Raw genomic sequence first — 15,928 nt, 5'->3', positions numbered from 1 at the left:
ACCATGGAGTTCTTATGAGTTAGGCTACCGAAAAGCAAATGCATTTGTTGATATGAGTAGCCAAATCAATTCCTTTAAGCTATCATTCAACCGTATAGTCTCATACCTACCTAAAATACATACAACATGACCTAATCCTCATCTTCTACTTTTGTATAGTAATTTATAATTGTTCCTCTTCATACATCCAATCTCACACATACCCATTCTTCAAAATCATAAACACCATACAAAAATCAACAGTACAACAATTACGTTCCAACATTCCAACTTTAGCATCAAAATAGAAATTAAACAGTACACATGCATTCACTCAATTTATCANAATCGTAACCTATTCTATAAATCAGTAAGAACAGCGATCACATACTAGCTCTCCTTGCCTAAACAGTTCGGATTGCTCAGTTCCTACACAGGATCCACAATACTAAATCTGCAGAGGAGAACTTATAGGTACCTAAAATTAAAGGAGGAAAAATTAAAGAGGGGATTTAGAACCTATCATCAGCTGCAGATTTGGAGAAAACAGAGAATTGGGTTGCATGCAGTGAAATTAACTGCATGATCGCAGTTCTAAGGTTAGGGAAGAGAGGAAGAACGCTTACCAATGAATAGGATGGAGAAATTTATTGATTGTAGATGCAACTCTAGAAACTGGAAGTGTTTTAGGGAGTTCCTGGTTCACAATTTATGGAGAGAATTGAGTTTATGATGAAGAAGGATGCAAAGGAGATATATAGGAGAACAATGAGAAGAACATGAAAACTGCAGATATTCAAATGAACTTCATTTCTGAAGTTTTAATACATTTGAGAGGATGACACTTCAACCCAATCCACTGCAGCCACCTGTCTCACTCAAGGTCTATGAATTTTTAAGTCCTTACATGTACCATGTCAGAAAATTATTAAAAAATATGTATTAACCTATCATTATTGTTTTCTATATACATATTTATAAACTACATTGTATCACGTATTAAAAAGATCTATTTTTACGCTTTGTAGAAATGAAAAAAGTGAATTTAAAAATAAAATATAGTTTTGAAATATATAATTTAAAAGTATTATTTTAAAAGAATTATGTAATTTAAAAGTAAAAGAAAATGAATTTTATATTATACAGTTCAAAAAATTTCCGAGTTACACTATATAAATTTCTTTAGAGTTATAGAATTTGTTTTGACTTTTAAATTATATACTATAAAGATAATAGAAACAGATATTTTTATATAGGAGTGCAATTTATGGAGTGTGAGAATAAGCTGCTGTGAGATGACTTTGAAATCTACCCAAACCCAAAAAATATTTGGTTATTACTTTCTGCACCCCTCAAATTTATTCATGTATTTCATTATTCTTGATTTTATTTCCCAAAATACCTTAAATCAGTTTTTGGAAATATTTTTCTGAAAGACACTTATTTACTTATCTTAACATGTTTCACATGATATAAAATGTAAAATTTTATAATTTACATCTTCAATATTTATTTTTTAAATTTTAAATAATTATATATTTTTATAGCTATTTTTAATAAAAAAATTACAGTTTAATAAATTTTTACTAGAATAAAAAAAATAATGTATTTGGTAATATAATGTTAAGAGTAATAACTTAATAATTTAATTTTAAAAACTTAATTTATCAGACTCTTCATCTTCTTCCAAGTAACTCGTATACTCTCTGTTCTTATTTCTTGCCCTCTTTCAGTTCGTTTTCTGTCCCATCTGCAAACCCTAACGCCATACCAATTTGATTAGAAGCAGAAAAAAAGTGAAATTGGAGTTTCAGAGACGAAAAGAAAATGGCTTACGGTGGTGCAGGTCCTGTGGGTGGTTCGGGATCTGCATCCACCATTAAGCAAGTGAAATTGGAGAGAGAAAGCGAACTCAGAATAGAAGTGGGTAACGACGCACCACTTCGCCTTCGACTCCTTAACGGAACTGCTGAAATTTTCGGCACCGAGCTTCCTCCCGAAATCTGGCTCAATTTCCCTCCGAGACTCAAGTTCGCTGTAATTTCTCTATTAATCAAGTTTTTTGTTGTGTTCACGTTTTTTTCTTCTTCTTTTGATAAGGGGAATACTACTTTGTGCTGTGTCAGGTGTTTACTTGGTTTGGTGCGACCATTGAAATGGACGGAGCTACTGAAACTGATTATACTGCCGATGAGGTAAGCCATTGTAGTAGCCTTATTGAATGTTTCCTTTCTAACTTGTTGGTATGGCAAGAAAAGAACAAGAAAATAAATGACACTATTTGAGAAATCAGTGATTGGGAGAATACAACTTTTTGAGTGCAGACTCCCATGGTAAGCTATGTAAATGTGCATGCCATACTGGATGGAAGAAGAAGTCGTGCCAAAGCTTCATCACCTGATGATTTTGAATCTTCTCAGGTATTTTCCCGTGCTTTTTGCTTGATTGTCTGGATGGCTGACAAAAGATTTTAAATTGGGGTTGTGGTTATGTCCGTTTCCTTGATATTGTGGGAAATTGCTGACAAATCCTATTGACACTGTTGTTGTTTCGTTGTGGAGGCGGAGTCTCTTAAAACTTTGATGTTGGGGCCAAAATTGTGGCCGTGGGCATATTTTAGAAGCTTGGATTTGTCATGATAAGTGTTTCTTGTTACTTTCGTGTGACTTATAATTTTCAATATTAACATGAACTGTGAAAAACAATGCTTTATTCTAAGTAAATTGTGCTGATAGACTTAAAAGTTTGTGATTTTATCATAGATGTGCATGCTATTCTTTCATGTGTAAGTTGTAAAGCTTGTTGTATGTGAATTTTGTTTTTCAGGGTCCTAGGGTCATTGTTGTAGGGCCTACTGATTCTGGAAAGAGTACCTTGTCCAGGATGTTTCTTAGTTGGGCGGCTAAACAAGGATGGAAACCTACCTTTGTTGACTTGGATATTGGCCAAGGCTCTATAACAATTCCTGGATGCATTGCTGCCACTCCAATTGAAATGCCCATTGATCCTGTGGAAGGTATTCCACTTGAAATGCCTCTTGTATACTTTTACGGGCATGCAACTCCAAGGTATAGCTGATGTAACCTCTATCATACACTGCCAAAATTATATAAGAACTTTCATTGATTTGAGATTTTTAAATTATTGGTAGCACATTAAGGAAATGAAAATCCAATCTGAATGTATTTGTTTTTTCAGCAACAACGTAGAATTGTATAAAGTGCTTGTCAAGGAGCTTTCAGGGATGATTGAGAGACAATTTACTGGAAATGCTGAATCTCGAGCTTCAGGCATGGTGATAAATACTATGGGATGGATAGAAGGAGTAGGCTATGATGTAATTGGCCGGTGAACTTTACCTTATGACTGTTAAACTAATCACAATTCCGACGTATAACTTACTGCTAATTTTGATTATAGTGCTCTTTCCTTGCTCACTCTCTTCTTGTGTGTGTCTGCTGCAGTTGCTCTTGCATGCAATTCGTACATTCAAGGCCAATGTTGTCTTGGTTTTAGGTCAGGTGTGTGCCTTGCATCTATATACTATGTACTATTTAACATTTGCATCATTTCATATTCTATATTAGTTATGCATTGAGAGACAGTTCCAATGATCCCCACTGTCATATTTTTAAAATTTCATACTTCCCTTGTACATGTTAGTAATTCTTGCATTCTGTAGAAGCTCGGTGTCTCAGTCATTCCTTTGAACTTCTTATAGGAAAAATTGTGCAGCATGCTCAAAGATGTGCTTAAGAGTGAGCCCAAAGTAGATGTTGTGAAACTTCAGAGGTCAGGTGGAGTTGTATCTAGGAATGCAAAAGTCAGGCAGAAGGCCAGAAGTTATAGGATAAGGGTAAAGCTACCTGCTACTTTTGAATATCTTAGACATGTGTTAACCTCAAATTTATATATATATATATATATATATATATATATATATATATATATATATATATACATTCTTGAGGATTTAAATTTAAAATATGAAAGTCTGTTATGTCTGGGAACTTGTTCTTCTGAGTTTATCTGTTAATATAGGAGTACGCCATTATTCTTACCCCTAGGGAAGTTAAGTGCTCAGAAATATGTAGGATAAAAAAATATTCATTGTTAAGTTACAAGCAGTGGTTTTGTATTCTGGAAGATTTGAAAAATCTAAAGGAAAAATTTTTAATTTTAGTGAATGTTTCCGTTGTCAACATAAATAGTGAAACGGTTGGTAGTTTTTTTTTTTTTTATCTTGAAATTTGCTGCTTCCTCGATATTCATGTACCCTTAGTTGGTGTTTAGAATGTCTACTCTCGTGCAATCTAAAAACTACATTGACAGTAGATCACTTGGGAAGTGTAGTAGGATGAGGGTTTTCTTTTCTTTCCTTCCCCCTGGACACTGTTTAACATTACTGCCATTTGATTTTGACACAGGAGTACTTCTATGGCCTTTCAAATGATCTTTCTCCACATTCTAATATTGCAAATTTTAGTGATTTGTTTGTTTATCGAGTTGGTGGTGGGCCACAGGCCCCACGATCAGCCTTGCCAATTGGAGCGGAACCTGCTGCAGATCCAACAAGAGTTGTACCTGTAAACATAAATCGTGATTTGCTCCATCTTGTCCTTGCTGTCTCATTTGCCAAGGAACCTGATGAGATCATTTCCAGGTAACTGTGGTTCTAATTTTAATCATAAAGTTTTAAACTTCTTTGAAGCCGGTAAGTTTGATCATACATTTTTGTTTTGTTGTAAAGTGATGTGGTTGCTTGTATGTGTGAGGAGTAGTGTCCCTTGCACAAATATGGTGACACTAGAGAGATTTGTGTATCGATTATTATTTGATAAGCAGTGTGGGCCAAATGGAAACTGGTGATTCTTTATGCTGTTAATTTGAAATCTACTTGAAATCCATCCGATATGATTTGATTTGCTTTAATGGAAATGGTTATTCTTAAAACTTTGTTTATCTATTTAATTTTCTGACACTTCTATACATAAAAATGGTCTGTCTTGAGATATTACGCCCTCTTCTTCATTCCTTGTTCCTACAAGTATACATCTTCTCACCATGTCATGTCTTTTCTGGTGCAGCAATGTTGCCGGGTTCATTTATGTAACAGACATTGATATTCAGAGGTTTGTATCGTTCCATTTAATAATTCATTTTATTTTGCAGTTTATGATGAATGCTTGCATTGTTGTTTTGTAACTTACAGAAAGAAGATAACATACCTTGCTCCGTCTTCTGGAGAGCTTCCAAGCAAGTATTTGATAATGGGATCCTTGACATGGCTTGAAACATGAACTAACGAACAGTGTTTTACCGGAAAATCTCTCGCCAAAATTCGTTGCCCTGGTTTGCCAGTTTTGTGTCCTGATCAAATGTAAATACTAATTCAGCTTAGATCCTCTTGTATGGTTGTTTTTCGTAGTGGGAAGCTCCTCATGGTTTTTGTATCAAATCTTAACAGCAAAAGCGGGTGACTATGTTAACTTTAAACTTTTTTTCCATGTCTGAATAGACAGTTTTGTTATGTTCAATTTTAACATTAGAATATCTATTTCTGTTTAGTTTAGTTTATGTTGCGAATGGAAAAATAAAATATTAGCAGTATTTTAGGTACTTTTTCTCGACCATTATTGTGTATATATGTAAGGGAAAATTTCAATCCGAAGTCAATAATAAAAGAAAAGTCACTTGAAAAAACACATCTTCATTTTTTATTAAAAGGGTAATGGGAGTTAGTTATTCACTGTTGTTACTTACCTCACAGATTTATATATAACAATTTGCTTTTTAATTTCTCTTCCTTACATTTTAAATAAAAACATGTTTTTTGTTAAATATTCAATTTTACATGTTTATTGTTAATCTAAATGAAATATAATTTTAGTATATTCATTTTAGGTATCATAGATAAATAGTTTAGTTAGTTAAAGTATAAAATATAGAAACAAGCGTACGCAAAATAAGAATTTTAAAATTTAAAATCACAAAAAGTAGAGACATTAAATATAAGGATATATCCGAGTTTAAGTTGTGATTGGGCATATTAATTATGTGGCTAGATCTAATTTCATTAATATAACTAAATTCAATTCTGTTGAACTTTAAAAGTTTTTAACTAAAAAAACTTTTACAATGTCAAAAGTTTTTAGGTGTTCCTATAGATTTAGTTTTTAAAGCTTATATGTTAATGTAATTTTTTTAATTAAGAAAAAAAAGTCTGCAACATGTTATTAGTTCATAAGCGATGATAGATATTCAACTATGGAAAGAAATCAATGTGATACAACATTTTTTAGTGATATCAAGTATACCTATTTTTGTTTATAAGAAACGATTTTATTTAAACTAAAACCGAATATAATTCATATAAATTGTAAAATTTTCAATTCCAATATTTAATAATCAAAATTAAAGAGAAAAATAAATAACAAAAAGAAATTGAAAACATTGAGATATTAAGATGGTGTTAGAAAAAATTAATCCTATAGTTAGCCATATGGAAATTTAATGAAATTAAACAAGTGTAAAATTAAGGGAAATATAATTTTATTTTATTTTTTTGAAGTAGAAGCATAGTTTATCCAATCCACTTAGCAATCTGAGATTCTATTTTCTTCTCCATTCTTCCCCGATGGAAATGGATTCCCTTCCCAACGGCAACAACGCCACCGGAACTCCGATCGCCGCCACCCCCAACCCGGCGCCGCCTCCGCCGTCGAACCTTCCCCAACTGACAGAGTCTCTGAAGCTGGAACACCAGTTCCTCAGGGTTCCTTTCGAGCACTACAAAAAAACCCTCCGTGCCAACCACCGCGCCGTCGAGAAGGAGATGTCCGCCGTCATATCCGGCGTCAACGAAGCCGCTGACCTCTCCCCAGATGATGCCGTCAACCATCTTAACTCCCTTGTCTCCCGCTTGCAAGGGCTCAAGAGAAAGGTAAACTGCTGACCTAATTTTCTTGATTTGAATTTCGTTTAATCGCGTGATATATATAAAAAAAAGCCTTGTATTCTCGATTGGCATAGTAAATTCTGTATTCGGAGTGCTTAATAATACTCTGTGTAATGTGGTTAGAGGTTACTATGTGTAGTTATGATCTGTAGCATGGTTTTTGGTTCATGTTGTTCCGATGATTGGTTACGTTTGTTATTAAGTATAACTGTTGCTTAATTGGAAATTTATGTTCGCCTTTCGTGAGTTCTATGATGATCATGATTTGGATTTTTGTAAAAATATGTTAAAGTTGGAGGAGGGAAGTCGGGCAGAGCATTTACAAGCTCAAAAGTGTCGAGCACGTCTCGATCACTTAGAATCTGCCGATGCAGAAAACATGCCAGAATGGAATAACACTCGCTTGAAGCGGATTCTTGTTGATTATATGTTGAGGATGTCATACTATGACACTGCAGTGAAACTTGCAGAAAGCAGCAACTTGCAGGTAATGAACAAGGTTATCGAATGTGTGATTGTTTGGTATTGATTCTAACAATAATATCACTTATGTTGGTGTCTCAGGATCTTGTTGATATTGATGTATTCCAAGAAGCAAAAAAGGTTATTGATGCTTTGCAAAATAGGGATGTTGCACCTGGCCTAGCATGGTGTGCTGATAATAAATCAAGGCTGAAGAAGTCTAAGGTTCATATTGCTGTCTAATCTTTTTAACAGTTGGTGCACCATGCCATAGGCTGAGTCATAGTTTAGGCTTTTGGGTTCATATTAATCGGCCTTTCTTTTAATGAATTTAGAATTAGAAATCATCTCAGACATACTGCAACAAAAAAAATATTCATATTTAATAGAAGGATAACCACCGTATTCAGTATAAAAATGTCATTAGTCTGCTTAAAGTTTGAAAATAAAAATAAAAATAAAATTATAAACTAATGCAAATCCAGACTTTCTCAAATGGCCACCAGTGCCAATAGAGTTTCTCATAGGATGACACTTGTTAATAATAAATACACAAATACACTTCTCAAGGCATCAGATCTATTTACCATTGCAAATTTCTGGTGGTTTAATGACGACAGAGCAAATTGGAGTTCCAGTTGAGACTTCAAGAGTTCATAGAATTAGTAAGAGCTGAGAACAATTTGAGAGCTATCACGTATGCTAGGAAATATCTTGCGCCATGGGGAGCCACCCACATGAAAGAATTGCAGCGAGTCCTTGCAACACTAGCTTTTAAAAAGGATACTGAATGTGCCACATACAAGGTGAGTATACCTTGTCTTTGAGTGATTTTGTGAGTTAGCGATACTGGTTTCTTTAATTTTGTTATCTTTCAATGCAATGGTGTTAGGATTGTATTCATGTTCCCTGTTGTTAGAATTCTAGAATTTGTAATTAGAATTACAATTTGATACCCTTTAATTTTGCATTTCCCCCTACCCACTTTTCATCCGAGGATTCAAAAGTCTTCAATTGTTATGTGAATGGAATAGAAAGGGCGCTAATGGTGTTCATGATTTCCTTTAACAATGTGACATTTAAGAATGAATTAGGGACTCTGAGTAATTTAGGTTTGTGCTTGTGTGTTTAAGTTTTTATCATACATTGTGATTCCCCCATTCATGATTGAAAAGTTGAACGAATGATTCATGATGTGGTTTGGGACCTGATAACTTTGTAAATGTCAATAACACAGTACAAGATAGAGTTGTTACATTTCTTTTGCTGTTAAAAACATTAACTCCGTTGTACAAGAACATGTAGTCCTTCAAGCTAATTATATACACATTACTCTGAGGAAAAGAAAGGAATGACAGCCAATATGCTAATTGATGTAAACTGTAAATGTTTCTAGTTGTTAATAATTGTAGTCAACAAATCGAACTGTCTTAAACCTGTAAGTTGTGCTATATTCTCTAGTTGCAATAATCGATTGGACTTTTATCTAGCACATGTCTTATGTAATTCACACGGCCAAGAAAAAAAAATCCTCTATTGATTAGGTTAACAACAAGAAATATTATTTGCAAGGGTTATTATGTTCCACTGATCACTTGTTGACGAAGATTTTTATGCCTGTAGTATTTCACACAGTTTAAAAACATTATATTGTTGAAACTGTAATTCTTTGCCAGAAATTTTGCTTCATACTGCACTATTGTCTTGAGGAGCTGACATTTCAGCACTAAAATCTTTGCAATTTTCTCTTACATGTTCTTTTACAGGTTTTATTTGAAGATAAGCAATGGGATTTTCTAGTGGACCAATTCAAACAGGAGTTCTGCAAGTTATATGGCATGACATTAGAACCCTTGCTCAATATCTATCTGCAAGCTGGGCTTTCCGCTCTCAAGACACCGTATCCATTGACAACTTGAACTGTTGATTATCATCTGGAAACACTTCTCTTAATGCTAGATGCTTCTATATGCTGTGTGTGGATAGCCATATTTGCATACATATAACTGAAACACCCCCGCTATCCTTCCAAAAAAAAATATTAAAAACACTTGCACTTTCCTTATCCTTTTGAGGGAATTAATGGTATTAAATGATTTGCCAACTAAAGAAAATTCCTTTTGATTGGATTGGATCGGTTCCCTTTTCATGCAGTTATTTTAAAACCCTCCATATATATTAAGGTTGAAAAGCATTCTTTGTATGAAATCTCATACTTGACACTGATAATCTGTCCTGAGCCCTTATGGATCAATTCACGATAATGACCCGTGTTGTTAATTTGTTGTGAATGATTTCAAGGCTCATATTTGTATTACTAAAGCCTCTTGTAAATTTGATTGGTTAGTATTAGTGTATGCATTGATAAAGCTGAGATATGTCCCTTGACTTGATAAAGATATTGTTACGAGGATGATTGCACAAAAGAAGATCCGCTATCACAGGAAGCTTTCCGCACATTAGCCCTGCCATTGCCGTACTCAAAGCAGCATCACTCTAAGCTTGTTTGCTATATAACAAAGGAGTTAATGGACACTGAGAACCCACCGCAAGTCTTGCCCAATGGATATGTTTATAGCACTAAGGTTCCTGTTATTCTAGATACTCTTCTAGATATTCCATGGATAAGCACTTTTTATGAGGATAATTTTATTAATTATTTGGTGTTCTTTTGCAGGCTCTTGAAGAGATGGCAAAGAAGAATAATGGTAGAATCATCTGCCCGAGGACGGGTTTAGTTTGCAGCGATACAGATCTGGTAAAGGCATATATTTCATAAATCTATATAGTTAAAAAGGTATGATTCATAGATGAAAATGAAAATGTCAACCTTGCCTTGGCTTCAACCTACCATGGCTGTCTGATTGTAATGTTTTGGAAATTACTGTGATGGGCTTCCATTATTATGTCAGTCTTTTGCTTGTGTTTCGGTGTTTACTTAAACTTGTACATATGTTAGATGTTTCAAACTGTAACTGGGATATGACGTAACCTTGTGCATACATTGATTTGTATTTTTCATAGTAATGAACTTCTGAAAGTGCGGCTGTGGTATGTTCTGAACATACCACGAGGAGGGATTTCATAGAGTAGAAAGATAAAGGTGAAATGAAGAAGAGTCATGGAATAGCTAATTGTGTGTATTTTAAAGATGTTAAACATACGTGTGTGGGCTGGTGTCTGCTCTGTAATGAGTATAACTTTTATTTTATAGATTGGTTTAGAAAAAGTGAGTTAAGTCTAATTTTTTAAAACATTAAATAAATTATTAATTAGCTTTTAAAATGGTAATTGTAAAATAAGTGGTTCATTAGGATAAAGGTAATTTGCATTGAATTGATTTTAGTTCACTTGGTAATTAGAAGATGAGAGCAATATTATGTCTGCACATGCGTTTCATTCTCTCAAACACTTTTGATTCATTTGGTTTTGTTAATTCAATGCTTCATTTAGCTTTGGTCATAATTAACGGATTTTGGTGTCATTCTCGTTATTTACAAAACCACAAATTAAGTCATAACTGATATATTAATAATGTTTCATAAAATTAATAAGATAACTGACAAAAAAAATTTAAAATGATGAAGATAGGTTATTATATAATGGAAAATAACTGTAGTAAAGAGGATTTTCTTTTTATGTGGTCAAATTATTATTATTTTTATAGTTTTTAAATTAAAATAACTATCTGGTTACTTTTTTAACTGCTTGTTTGTTTGACTTTAATTATTTTTTAAATAAAAGTAATTATTTTAAAAATAAATAAATAAATAAATACTCTTATAGTGTGTGGATTTCCATTTGTACTTCAAGAAAGCAGAATAATTTAAAAACAGAAAAACATCATAAAAGTATAGAGAAAAGATAAAAAGTATCATTTAATGCTTTTCTGGATACATGTAAAATACATTTAATGTTTTTAATTAATAAATTTAATTAGCTTTGACGTGTTTTTCTTTTTAATTTAAAGATTTTCAATTGTATCTTTATTATATATTTTTGTCTATTAAGTATAAAAATTTTATATTTTTAAATTGATAAAGTGATGATTATCTTGTGTAGTGATATTGCTTAATTATTTTTACTTATTACGAAATATGAAATATCAAGTACAGTGATGAAATATCAAGTATATTTCATGAAATATCCAGTATATTTCATATTTGTTTAGATACATATAGAATTCATTTAATATTTTTATTTAATAAACTTAATCAAGTTTCAAGTATTTTTTTTTAAATTAAATATTTTCAATTGTATCTTTGTTATAGTTTTTTTGTCTATTAAGTACATAATTTTATATTTTTAAATTGATTATGTGATGATTATTTTGTCCAACGATATTTTTTAATTATTTTTATGTATTACGAAATATAAAACATCAAGTATAGTGATGATAAATAGTTTTTTAATATTAGTAAACGATGGCTTACAAATACGAAATATAAATTGTGTTTTATAAAATTTATTCAGATAACTCAAAAAAATTTGTAAATGAGAAAAATAGGTAATTATATAATGAAAAATAACTGTAAGAAAATAAACTATTTTTTATGTGCAGACTATTTTATTATTTCTAAACTAAAATAAGTATCTTATTACTTTTTTTAACTGTCTCTTAGTTTGAATTTAATTATTTTTAAAACAAAATAATTATTTTAATAAATCAATACATTATGTATTTCCATTTGTATTTTGAAAATAAAAAGAATAATTTCTTTTAAAAAAACATCATAAAAAAGTATAGAAAAAAGAAAAAAAACATTTAATAGAAATACATGTAGAATTCATATAATATTTTTATTTTATGAACTTAAATAAAATTCAAGTCTTTTTTAATTTAAATATTTTTAATTGTGTGTTTATTATAATTTGTTGGCTTATTAAGTATGAAAAATTCATTTATTTTAATTAATTACCTGACATTAATCTTTTTATTAATTTGAATGATATGAAAATTATCTCATATTTCGTAGTATTTTTTATTTGTTTTTTACATGCCATCAAATATGAGGTATAAATAAATAAAAATATTTAATAGTTATAATTGAATACTTTATTTTATAATAAGTTTGTAACGAGAATAATAAAAATCATGTAACTTCGTATTTATTATAATACATGAGTTTTCTTTGAGTAAAATAATAAATTAAAATATTAATTATAGAACCTCATATTTTTATATTATTTTTATATTAATAATGTAATCTCATGTTTATTTATACAAAATTATTTTAAATAAATAATTAATTAAAATAAGAAGCACGTTAAGTTGTTGCATGACTTTTGAACCATACTGAATCAATTGAAATATTTTTTACTTAAGAAAAACATAAGGACGAAGAAACATATAAGAAAGGATAAATTAATTTTACTTTTATAAATTAATTTATGAAACATTTTTAATCTAATAAATTAATTTAAAATTAAAGATGAGGAACTCAGATTAATCATAATTAAAATTTGGATGAAACAATGGAGATAATTATCAATTATGATTTATTGATTATTAATAAATGAGAGAAATGCTAACAAGAACCCCAGGATTCCTTTTTTTCCCAATTTGAATTGTCCCAACTGTGATACAAACCATCTTCTCTGACAGACCAAAAAATACGTTGATGACCATTTTCATTGCTAGGTATCACACTCAACGTTGCACACTGCTTCCATACCAATGTACCACTGTGATTCTCCATATTCAGCAATTTGAAGTAATGATTTTTCTCCCCAGGACTGATTTCAATTTTTCGCTGAAAATCAGCAAAAAAGAAAAGTTTCGGTGTACCTGGCAAGTCGTTTTCAATGGAAAGGCTTATAATGTTTACATCTATTGCACCGTTTGAGTCATTTTTCTGACTTTCTGCTGTAACTGAATTCTGCAAATTCAGACATCCTGCAAAAAAAACTACAACGAAAACATGAATTGAGATTGAGATCGACATTTTCTATGCTCCTCACTTATACCATTATTCTTCGGTCTCTATATATATATACACATGTCTGTGGGGGCTCTCTCATGTTGCATTATTTCATGCACTTTTTTTTATTCATCTGATTATATTTACATGTTGTTTATTTAACACTTGTTTAGATGTATAAATTTTATTTAATGTTTTCATTTGATGAACTTAAATAAGTTTCAACTGATTTTTTAATTTTAATATTTTCAGTTCTATCTTAATTATTTAGTACAAAATTTGTATATTTTTATATTGGATTAAATATGTTTTTAGTTCCTATATTTTGGGGCGATTTTGGTTTTAGTCCCTCTTTCAAACTAAGGTACAATTTAGTCCTTTAATTTTATAAAATTCTGCTTTTAGTCCTTTTTACCAAATTTTTGTTATTTCAAACGCGTTTCTCAATTAACATTAAAGCAAAAATGTGTCAAACAGGTGTAAACAATCCAAATGCTATAATGAAACGTGCTTAAAGAAGTAAATAAAGTTAAAAAGATTTGGTAAAAATGACTAAAACCAGAGTTTTCTAAAGTTGAAGGACTAAATTGTACCTTAATTTGAAAGAGTGACTAAAACCAAAATCACCCCAAAATATAAGGACTAAAAATATATTTAACCCTTTTATATTGATTATGTGATGATTATTTTGTTAAGCAATGTTGTTTAATTATTTTTACGTATTACAATATGAAATATCAAGTTGATGAATAGTTTCTTAATAACAGTAAACGATGACTTAAAATATGAAATATAAACATTGTTGTTATAAAACTATATGGTGGGACCGTATTCATTTATATATTTTATAAATTGATTTTATTTTATTTCTAGTTTATTAGAACTTGCAACATTTAAAAATATTAAAAAGAGAATTTTAAGTCTAATTCAATTTTATAAAATTAAGTTATAAAAAAGTTTTTAATTCATAAAATTACTTTTTCAAATAATTCAAAAATAAATTGTAAATGAGAAAAACAGGTAATTAAATGATGCAAAATAACTGTAATAAAAACAACTATTTTTTATGTGTATAATTTTTTATTATTTTTATATTACTTTTAAACTAAAATAAGTATCTCATTAATTTTTTTAACTGTCTTTTAGTTTGAATTTAATTTAGTTTTTAAAACAAAATAATTATTTTAATAAATAAATACACATCTAACGTATGTATTTTCTTTTTTTTTTCGGAAGAAAGTAGAGTAATTTAAAAAAATATCATAAAAAAGTATAGAGAAAAGAAAAAAAAAACATTTAATAGGAATAAATGTGAAATTCATTTAACATTTTTATTTGATGAACTTAATTAAATTTCAAGTCTTTTATAATTTGAATATTTTTAATTGTGCTTTTATTTAAACTTGTTGGCTTATTAAGTATAAAAAATTCATTAATTTAAATTAATTACCTGACATCAAGTTTTAATTAATTTGAATGATATGACCATTATCTCATATTTGTGATATTTTTTGACTTGTTTTTACGTTATATCAAATATGAGGTATAAATACAAAAGAAATTCTTTAATAATTATAAATGATGACATGGGTTGACTTTATTTTATAATAAGTTTTTAAAGAGAATAATAAAAATTATATAACTTCGTATTTATTAATATATCAATTTTTTTAAATAAAATAATAAATTAATCATGTAATCTCGTAATTATTTATACATGAAAAGATTTTAATTAAAATAATAATCACATTATTCAATTATGAAAGATTAAACAACAGTTATTTAATTAAAAATATCAAATCAATTTAATAGATAAAAAAAGAATACAAATCCTGTAATATGTTATAGTAGACAAAAATATTCTCATATATTATGGATTCTAAGTTATAGTAGACAAAAATCTTCTAACATGTTAAGGATATTTAAATAATTTTTATTCTCAAAACTAAAAAAAAAACTCAAATCCTTACTCATCTCTCTCATTCCTCTCAATATTTTTTCTTTCATGTCTCTCACTCTAACTTTTTTCTTCCAATAAAAAAATTAGAAACACCGACTGTTAAGCAATTTCTTACAAAGGTAAATTGTTTAAAGACAAGTATTTATAATTTTTTTTTTTCAGTTGGATCTACTATAGGATGACAGAGAAAAGGTTGGAGTGGAAGAGATGAAAGAGATAGATGAGAGAGATGAGTAAGGGTTTGAGTTTTTTTAGTTTGAGAATGAAAATTATTTAAATATCCTTGACTTTAAAATCCATATATGAGAGTATTTTTATCTACTATAATCAGGTAGATACTGAAAAATCAGGTGTGTATATATATATATATATATATATATATATAACATATGTGTGATAATATATACACACATGTGCCTGTGGCTCTCCAGATGCGTTTCATTCTGTCAAACACTTGAGTCATTTGATTTTGTCTACATTTCATTTATTTAAATTCAATGCTTCATTTAGCTTTGATCATAATTAACGGATTTTGGTGTCATTCTCATTATTTACAAAACCACAAATTAGGCCATAACCGAAATATTAATAGTGTTTCATAAAATTATTAATTAAGATAATTGACAAAAAAAATGTAAAATGATGAAG

At 29.8% G+C, this 15,928-nt stretch overlaps 1 protein-coding gene across 1 annotated transcript; it reads left to right on the top strand.

Moving 5' to 3' along the window:
- The first annotated feature begins 1,652 nt into the window (after positions 1 to 1,652).
- On the top strand, positions 1,653 to 10,439 carry LOC106772085 (protein CLP1 homolog). The gene is made up of 18 exons (XM_014658245.2): positions 1,653 to 2,016; positions 2,106 to 2,174; positions 2,304 to 2,399; positions 2,806 to 3,047; positions 3,178 to 3,316; positions 3,444 to 3,500; positions 3,701 to 3,835; positions 4,407 to 4,642; positions 5,067 to 5,111; positions 5,192 to 5,266; positions 6,162 to 6,168; positions 6,554 to 6,922; positions 7,230 to 7,424; positions 7,502 to 7,624; positions 8,020 to 8,205; positions 9,166 to 9,299; positions 9,798 to 9,984; positions 10,077 to 10,439. The coding sequence occupies exons 1-18, from the start codon at positions 1,807 to 1,809 to the stop codon at positions 10,176 to 10,178; spliced, it is 2,607 nt and encodes an 868-aa protein (XP_014513731.1). The 5' UTR covers positions 1,653 to 1,806; the 3' UTR covers positions 10,179 to 10,439.
- The last annotated feature ends 5,489 nt before the right edge of the window (positions 10,440 to 15,928 follow it).

Source organism: Vigna radiata, chromosome 8, assembly GCF_000741045.1.
Source record: "Vigna radiata var. radiata cultivar VC1973A chromosome 8, Vradiata_ver6, whole genome shotgun sequence".
NCBI classification, from domain to species: domain Eukaryota; kingdom Viridiplantae; phylum Streptophyta; class Magnoliopsida; order Fabales; family Fabaceae; genus Vigna; species Vigna radiata.
This window is presented reverse-complemented; position numbering and strand designations above follow the sequence as displayed.

Excerpts from the sequence above, each read along its gene's own strand:
- LOC106772085 (XM_014658245.2), top strand. The coding sequence starts at position 1,807 with ATGGCTTACGGTGGTGCAGGTCCTGTGGGTGGTTCGGGATCTGCATCC. Across the intron at positions 5,112-5,191 it reads ACAGACATTGATATTCAGAG|AAAGAAGATAACATACCTTG; the intron begins GTTTGTATCGTT and ends TGTAACTTACAG. Across the intron at positions 9,300-9,797 it reads CTTTCCGCTCTCAAGACACC|ATATTGTTACGAGGATGATT; the intron begins GTATCCATTGAC and ends GACTTGATAAAG.